This window comes from Pygocentrus nattereri, chromosome 28 (assembly GCF_015220715.1).
Source record: "Pygocentrus nattereri isolate fPygNat1 chromosome 28, fPygNat1.pri, whole genome shotgun sequence".
Classification (NCBI taxonomy): Eukaryota; Metazoa; Chordata; class Actinopteri; order Characiformes; family Serrasalmidae; genus Pygocentrus; species Pygocentrus nattereri.
The window spans coordinates 7519122-7528663 of record NC_051238.1 but is presented as its reverse complement, the minus strand read 5'-3'; the positions used below and the strand labels follow the sequence as shown (position 1 = coordinate 7528663).

The window sequence follows — 9542 nt, the reverse complement described above, 5'->3', positions numbered from 1 at the left end:
TTTGAGGTCTCTACAAGCAAAAAAAAGCTTCATATCCTGAGCTCTACATCAACTGACTGGTTTAACAGCCACAACACCACCCTATGGCCATCACTCATACTTCTCCTCTTACTGCAAAACACTGGCTTATAAGGCGTAATTCCACTTTTTGTCTCATTAATCAGATGTAAACAGTCAATCGGAGTGGTTTGGTGTGATCCGCTCCGTTCCAGAGAAACTTACAGAGTCCGAATTATTCAGTGGTTCTGACAGGAATCAGACATCTAAAGAGTTTAATGGCTCTAAAGGCTCCCTTACAGAAAGTTATTGCATGAAAAGGTTATGAATATGCTGACGCCTGACACATTGATGTACAACAGTTCTGATGTATGGTGTATTATGTGTATTCTGATGTATGATGTATTAAAATGCATTGTAAACATTGTGATGTCTGGTTCCTATCACCACCACTGTAAAAATACAATGAACAGTAGTCAGTACAATGGTTCTTTAAAATGACCCATTTCAGACCAAACCACTCTGAATAACTCCGATTACATCTCCACAACTGAGAAATTTAGAAAAAATTGTGAAATTCCCCTCTTTAAGCCTCAGAGCCAGACCTAATGGAGACACTGCCCTCTACAGGTAAAACAGCAGGTACCACACTAACACCAACACAGCCTGCTAGAGCTACCTGGACCACACATCTACAATTAGCCTCTTTCTGAGAGTCTAAATAAGATAAACAGTTCTTCTTAGAATACTTATTGGAAAAGAATGAGAAGGAGTAGCAAACACCTCTGAAGGAAATGCTAAAGGGGTGGGTAAAAGTGGGTAAGACAAAGGGAAGCCTCGGGAAGTGGAAGCTCAAGTGATTTCATAGGAAATCTCTGCTAGGTGGGAAATCTTTGGTGAAATCCTTTCCTAGGTTGGTTTTTTTCTGTGTTGTGTTGGTTTTAGCCGTGTTGTATAACGCTGGGAGATCAGGGCAAGTGAAGCGGAGTGACTGTGAGGGACGGACTGGGTGAAAGAGAGAGCGAGAGAGTGAGAGAGAGAGCAAGAGACAGAGACAGGGTCTAGAGGAAGACTAAGACGAAGGCTCTTGCGCCTTCATTCACTTGGCTTGACAGACTGATAAACAAATTTAACAGTTTTTCAATCCTGTTCTACATTCAATCTGAACCCAGGGACTGCGATTATTTTGTGCCACGTCATACGTTGGTCTTTATGGCAAGGAGCGAAAACTATTGCAATTTTACTTATTGTTAAATCTGACCCTTGCAGGGCAATACCACCAATTTTTCAAAATTTCTGCATTAGTAAACTGATGTAAACAAGGTAATTCAGTGTTATGGTGTAAAATGTTGCCTGATCAGAACTGTTCACATTGGTGGAGATAGGAGGCAAACATTTGAAGAGCTTAATTCCCCTAAAAGCTACATCACTGAAACAAAATGACCCAATACACTGCCTCTTGAATGAAACTCTGTTTTACAATAGTTTTAAGACGGTTTTAGCTTAAAACATATATTTTTAAAATCAATTCATGGCAAAGGGGTATTTTAAGGTGTTGTAAGGTAAAATGAAACCCAAAAAAAACCCACATTCTTTCAAATTAGTAAATAAAATGGCTATTTTTTCCACTGTAGAGATCTTGACCCCTGGCTCCGATCACCACCACTTTAAAGAAACCTGAACTTTCTTTACAACAAACCATTTCACATCAAAGCCCTCTGAATGACTGTTCACATCTAAATGATTAAATTCATGCAGACATTTTGAAAAATCAGTGGAACTCCCCTTTAAAGCCGGTCCAAGTCGATAAAGCCACACTTGAACCAAACGGCACGTCAGCAACCAACGGCATGTGTGCTCACTGCATTTATAGTGTTAAAACTGACATAATGACAACGTAGTGGGAAGAGAGAGCATGACTGACACATACAGGCCAAATGGAGTGCATAATCGTTTGACACAAATATAAATACAAACATAAACAAACAAATCTTCAATCTTCCCATGTAAACATCTAGTGACCCCCCTTTTCTAAAGACACAATGCCACATGACAGTAATGACTCAAAGAAATGAAAAACAGGGATCCCTTCATCATCATCATCATCATCACACAGAAACGTCTCTCCGTTCATCCTCCTCTTCTACTTCTTTCACTCGTCTTCAGCCTCCTCATCCGTCGCGCTGATCAGAAGAGCAGGCTCTGCCGCTGAGATATGCTGTTGACTGAGAGAGAGGGAGAGAGGGAGAGAGGGAGAGAGAGAGAGGGAGAGAGAGAGAGAGAGAGGGAGAGAGAGAGAGAGAGAGAGAGAGAGAGAGAGAGAGAGAGAGAGAGAGAGAGAGAGAGAGAGAGAGAGAGAGAGAGAGAGAGAGAGAGAGAGAGAGATTGATTAAAAGAGGCAGGATGAGGTTGTAAAATACTTCAGATTCTGTTTTAATGAAGACACAAACCAAGCCATCACCAAAGGGACTGTCAGAGGATAAAACATGGAGGGATGTTACTAGCATGACTGGACATAAAGATGACAGACAGACAGACAGACAGACAGACACTCTCACACTCTCTCTCTGACTGTCTCACTCTCTCACCAGCTCATTGTACATTTCACTTGTTCCATGAAGTCCACTAATATATGTGTGTGGGTTTATTCACCATAACTGTCACAATTCTTGGTGGCTTTTTTCCAATTTCTCTCCAACCTTCTGAAAGGGGAATTCCATTTTTGGAAACATTTTGGAAACAAAATTCCATTTTGGTACATTTTTGCATAATTAAGTTGGTAAAATGTAAACAAAAGCCTTCAGAATGGTTCACAGTAGGTTTACTAAGTTCTCAGTTATACTAGTTAGTTTCAAACTATCATTTTCCTATGTTTGGTTGCACTGCAAATCCCTAAGTCATGTCTTACCTAGTAACAACTAACTAATGTGTCCGTCGCTTTAACATGACGATAACATGCTCAGACCCTATCAGAAAACCATATATTTTCCATAGAAAAATATCCAGCATAGAAGAGAATGGTGTGTACAAGTTAAACGTAATAAAGCCAGTCTCTACAGCTTCTGTCTGTTTCTTAATATTTGAGAAACCCAAACATGCAGCTTTTTAAATGCTGGTTTCTGGATTACTGAAACAAAAGCGACCTTAGTTTAGTCGTTTGCGCAGCTGCTGAGTCTCACTGAGCTGGAGCTGTGGGTGTGTACGCTCATGCTCAGAGTTAAAACCAGGCTGATGATTAGAGCTCTAAGTAAAATCACAGCGTACAGTGTTTAGAGTTTTTAGCTTAGTTAACCCAAAAATGTCAAGTTTTGGTCTTTTTTGTGTTTTCTACATGGTTTCTGATGGTTTCCCCAAAACCTACACCTATTCAGGGGGGTGTAAACCTCAGAAGACACATGCAGGTTCACTGGTCATTTTGGATAGCACATAAAATGGCTATATTTTTGTTCGACACATGGCGACCCCTGTTCCCACCATCACCACTGTAAAGAAATTTGGGTTGGTGTGTTTCTCTATAACAAACCACACTTTATTTACATCTCGGCCAAAATCTTTCAGAAGAAACTGTGGAAATCCCAGGCTATTTCTGTTACTGTACCTTTAAGAAGGACTTTTATTTAACATGACCTCATTCAAAAAGACTATGAGCTGAAATGTATGAAACAAACTGTTAAGTGTCGACTGTACTAGTCAGAGACGTCAAAAAGCCTAAACATCAGCCAATCCTTTCGATTGCAGATGATCAATTTGCTTCCCAGCATTAAGTAACAGCACAACGTTAAATGGTCTTCCCACATCCCACCATGGGGGGTCATATGTACATGTATTAATGGTTTCGAGATCATTCAAAACAAGTTAGTACATAAATTTGCTTTATTTCAGGAAGCAAGGAGCATTTGTTTTTCTATTATATGAACCATTTAAAGGCAAACACAGACAGACACGCACCCAGACGTTTACGAGCACACAGATCCAAACCAACTCACAGTGTTCAGTCTCTGGCTGGTTTATGCTGCAGAATTTACACAGGATACCCCCCCACCCCCCACCCCATCACAGCAGCAGCCGCCACAGCAGGGGGCTTCAGCAGTAAAGGGCACATTAGCAAAACCCCTCTGCCCTCCAGACCCCATGGGGGCGTCACTCACACCAAGCAGCCCAATGAGCCACATGCTCGTTTTCACACTCCAGTCTGGAACCTTCTGTGATGTCAACAGCGCTGCGGCAAGAATCAGGATAGCGGTTTTCTCTCAGAGCCATAGAGTCATAAACATAGACATGCATTACACAACCAAATATACCCTGAATGCCCCGGAGTCTGTCGCCTATCTTAAAGGCGACAAAGCAATAGAACTGGATATTCCTCATTATTTCATACACGTTAATGTTACTGTATCTAACAGCCAAGAAACTGTGAAACATGATGTTTCAATCACTGCACAGTATTTTACAGAGAACTCAGAGTTAAAGAGTTACAGAGTTAAACTGGATTAAAGTAAAAATGTCTCCTTTAAGGCCAGAAAACACAGCTGCCTTTGGAACATGTAGAACTGATAAACAAATAAACAAGCGTGAATGGATGAGAAAACAGTGTAGAACACTGTACACGGGGTAAAGGTTCTAGAACAGTATGCATGGGGAGAACATTCTAGAACAGTACGAATAGAGTGGACAGTTCCAGAACATTGTAAATAGGGGAGAACATTCTAGAACAGTGGGATTCCGAGAGAACATTTCAGATCACTTCGGAAAGAGCGTTCTAGAGTATCTTAAAGAGTGTGGAACATTATAAAGTGTGTACAGAAAGAATGTTCTACAACAATGTGAATAGGAAAGAACATCTGACAACAGTATGAGTGGGGGAGAACATTCCAGAACCGTGCAAATAGGGAGGAACATTCTGGAACACTGCTGATGGGGAGAACATTCTAAAACTGCATGGATAAGGAAAACAGTCTAGAACAGTATGGATGGAAAGAACATTCCAGATCAGTGAGAAAAGCAGAGAGCATTCAAGCACATAGGGACATGAACGGGGAGGATCTTCTGAATGGGGGAGAATATCCTAAAATGTTATGAATTGAGGAAGATGTTACATGGCATTTTGAATGGAGCAAACATTCCAGAAGGGTGTGTACAGAGGAGAATGTTCTAGAACAATGTGCGTGGGGTTCTATAACTGTTTCAGAACAGTATGAATGGGGAGGATGTTCTAGAACCGTTTGTTTGGGGGAGGACGTTGTAGAGCAGTTTAAATGGAGAAAACATTCTAGCAGGGTGTGTATGGTGAGAACATTCTAGAACAGTATGAACAGGTTAAAACGTTCTAGACTATCGTTTTGTTTGTGTCTATAGGGTCGGTGTGATCTGGCCTTGACACCATGTAACACCATGTAAATCAGTGCAGGTCTATGGAGTCTCCTACTACAGTGGTGTCAGCAGTGCCCCCTCTGTCGTGCATCTGCGTCTCTGTCTATTCCATTAACACATGTATGCGTGGTGAACGAGAGACGTGGGCTCTGGTGAACTATTGTCTTTCCCGCCTGTGTGATTACATCAAAGCGGAGCTGAGGCGCTTGAGTGAGCAGCTAACGAGCACAGCAGGTGGACTGAAGAGGCTTTTTAAGAGCTTCCAGCGCGACCCCACCAAGTGAGTCACATCCAACAAGCAAATCACATAAACACACTCTCTCTTATCTCAGCCACATGAAGGAGATTCAGTGCTGGCAAGAACACTTATTAAAGGAATAGTTTGACAAAAAAAGTACATTTGCACAATTTTCTCCTAAACTTCAAAATCAGAGGCATAGCTAAGGGGGGCCCTGAGTGTGCTAGGCCCCCTTAACCCACCTCCCCCTAACTCGGAATCCAGCGTCCTCCACGATTTCCAAACACAAATACAGTACAATTCCATAAATGTTAGGTCATCATGGGCAAACACCTTTTTGCCAAAATGAGCAAGAGAGATAAGTTAAGCTCTCCTTTGTTCATCACTACTTTTTGGTGGACGTTACCATCGTGGCAACATTCACACAGCTGCATGCTGCGGTCAGTCAAGCAACAAGACACAAAACGAAGCTGTTTTTCTAAAGATGCTAGGTTTTTAACATGTAAATGCAACACTAGCTTGTGCCACTGTTCCTCCAGATGGTGAGAACTTAATACAGGTCAATACTTAAAAAAAAAAGCGACATGAACATTACAATCTCCAACCATTCACTCTAAACGTCTATCCTAGTGCAGAGAAAGGCAGGACTCTGGATACCAGCCGATTCCGATTAAACATTTACCTTTACCTGCTGCACCCATTTAATATTTGAATAAGAAGCTGACTAAATGGGAAATGTCTGCATCAAAATATCTGCACGCTTAAATTGTTGATATGTAAACGTCATTTAACCTCTTTCAAAGCCAGGATCTCTATGACCTAAAAACAGCTCAACCAGTTTGCACTGAAGCCCTTGTAGATACTGAACAATAAGCCTGGGATTTTAAGGGGTTAAAGAAGTTTAATGTGAAAAGCTGAGTTCTAGAGAAACTTACTGAGTCAGGACTGTTCACAGCAGTGGTGATATGAACCAGATGTCTGAAGCATTTAATGCTTTCCCTCACCAAGTTATTGCATGAAATAATTAGAAATACACTGCCTAATGCCAGACACATTCTTTTATGGTACTTTGGAATAAGACAAGACACAACAGTCCCCTGGCAAAACACATTTGTTAGGTTCGAGCCACTTTACCATCAACATTATACGTAAAAACTCCAGAAGACGTGTAGGTTCACTGGTGATTTTGGTGGTGACAATAAAAGATGGCTATATTTGTGTTGTAGACATGGTGACTCCTGCTTCTGCTCACTTCAACTGTAGAGTCTGTAGGTCTCTCTACATTGAACCATTTCACGTCAAATCACTCTGAACAACTTTGTAAGACAAGCAAATTTGAAATCATGTCAGTATAGTAACTAACATAAGCCACGTTTACATGCAGCCTAATAATCTGTTAATAATCCGACTAATTGGAATAGAATACGTCCATGTAAACACCTCAATTGGAATAGTTTAGTCCAAGTGAGGCCATTCGGAAGGCAATTTCTATCCGACTGAATGAGGTGGGTAGTCCTGTAAGAAATCCGTTAAATAGAAGAATAACAGCCATGTTCGTGTACTACATTTCATTGGCCCTGTACTTGTACTCTGCACAATGACAATAAAGTTGAATCTAATCTAATCTGTATCTGATTACATTCACAATTGGAACGTGTAAGTACATTCTGAGCATGTGCGTTCGTGTCACAGCAAAATCAGAGAACTAACTAAACCGGCTCTGGCAAAAGTTTATACCGTTCAACAAGGTGGGAGCAGGAACTGGTCTGCAGAGTTAGTTGATGTTTTGAGCTTTAAAAGACAGTGGTAGGGCGGACGTCCAGCTCACTTGTCTCAGAACATCACGTCTAGTACATGTGAAGGACATTTTTCTGAGTCTGACATATTTAAAGCAATTAAAAACACAAGTGCGTCATCTGAAAACTCATCTCACACTGGACCTGACGAGATGTTCACTGTCGTGGTAACGTTTACTCTAAGGTACTCATTTTGGATCAGATTACTTGTAGTGAGTATGTAAATGAAGATTTTCCATGAGGTTGTTGAACAGAGTGAGCATAAACACCTCAGTCGTAATCTAGAATCGGAAAGTATTCAGTCGGATTGGCATGTAAACACAGCCATTGTTAGCCAGTTAAATGTGCTAACGATCTAAATGTGTCCCTCCAATTACAAATAAAAGGTGAGGAACTTTTTTTTTACCAGTTAAGCTACAACAGTATAGTTAGTAGTGGTCATGATCTAGATCATAATTTTTGCTAGGTGGCTCCCCAACCTGGAACCGAGCCCTGCTTGGTCTCTGAAGTTTGCCATCCTGTAGACTTGATTATACCTGCACTATTCTCCATTTTTTAACAGATAACAGTGTCATAAAACAACAGAACCACATCAGCAGGTCTAAGATTATTTAACAACCTATACATGCAGTTTGCACAATGCTAATAACTGGTGCACACACTTTCACTATATGGTAGCCTCATTGCAAAAACAACAAAGCACACCTCACACTCCAAGTATGTCTTAGTCAATCAACTACATTTGAGGAAAAGAGGAAAAAGTGTGCACATTTAGTTCTTCCTCAAACGTTCCCTTTAAAAGGCTGTTTCCATCTCCACTCCGGGGGATCCACCACTCTGTTTTGTGTCGTAGCTGCTCTAACACACTTGACTCAGATATCGAGGGCCGGATAATTAGCTGATGAGTTGAATGAGGTGTGAGAGCAGGGAAACAGCCTTTGATGATTAGCAGATGAGTGTACTAGAGCAGGGAAAACACTACAGTGTGCTGGGCAGCAGGACTCACACTCTGACAAAGAACCGCAGCTACTGGTGAGGCCTTTATTCATTAGAGCGAAGGAAGCAGTCTGCATTCGATTTGCTCTAATTACTCAACGTCACCTCGTCCACAGAGCGCTGACGTTCATTCCACACAGAGTAAATGACTGAACTCATTTATTAACATTTTTATTTTCTACACAAACCTGCAATAAGGCTGCAGTAATGCAGCTACTGTTCTCTTAGTTTTAAAAACGATGACTTCTGCTCACATCTTTCAACCGATTCTGTCAGGAGTCGTCGTCTGCGAGGGTAGAGGTTCTAATCAGTGGGAGTTATTTCTATGTAAAATAAGATGTTTGTGATGTATTCAAAGTTGTTTGAAGCACCTTCTACATGCAAGTTGGAGAAAACACTGCCCAATTTCTATTGATTTGCTGAATTTCACATATGGCGTTCTCTAGCATCTTGCAAGCATTTTCTGAAATAATGGGAGAAACGGGAAGCGGCCAGGCGTTCCTTAAACTGGCTCTGGTATGGCTATAATACTTTGTGTTTAATTTTATTTGAATGTTTAATTTAGAAGGTCATTTCTAACTCCTCTTCACCCTCTCTGGGGCACACAGGAACTGTCCAAGATATACAGTACAGTCTGTACAGTACAATCCCTATGGTTTCACACAAAAAAAAAACTTGCCCAGATTTCAGATCAGTGTTCAGAATCATTTCTGATAACCCCAGAATCTATTCCTACTCTACAATGTGACGCACAATGACACTGGAATCATATCAGCATCTGCAGATAATAGGTTAAAAAACGACGGCACCAGAGAGAGGTTTAGATTTGCCCCATGTAATTAAGCTGATGTTTGAGGATTTATTTGTTGTACTCCAGAAGAGCAGAACATTTAGGTGACGCTGGGCTACTGTGCTAAAATATCTGCACATTATTAATTTTACTACACTTGTAACCCTAGAGAGACACCTTTCTCTATAATGCTAATCTAGCTGGATCAAGAGCCTCATGCGCTTAGAGAAGCTGTAATGCTCATTAAAATCCACTTTCATGCACGAACACCGTCACACACACACACACCTGCTAAACAAGCTCACAGACACTTGCAGCTCATCTTGAGGGTAAACAGCAGATACAAAAGGGAACA

General features: G+C 41.1%; 1 protein-coding gene across 3 annotated transcripts in view; it reads right to left on the bottom strand.

Moving 5' to 3' along the window:
• Positions 1-385: 385 nt before the first annotated feature.
• The window catches only part of cdk16 (cyclin-dependent kinase 16), a 57056-nt gene continuing 47899 nt past the window's right edge, over positions 386-9542 (bottom strand). For all 3 annotated transcript variants that reach the window (XM_037535768.1, XM_037535769.1, XM_037535771.1), the window contains one exon: positions 386-2222. In XM_037535768.1, coding sequence (XP_037391665.1) covers positions 2185-2222 — 38 coding nt within the window. In that variant the 3' untranslated portion in view covers positions 386-2184. The remainder of the gene's footprint in view (positions 2223-9542) is intronic.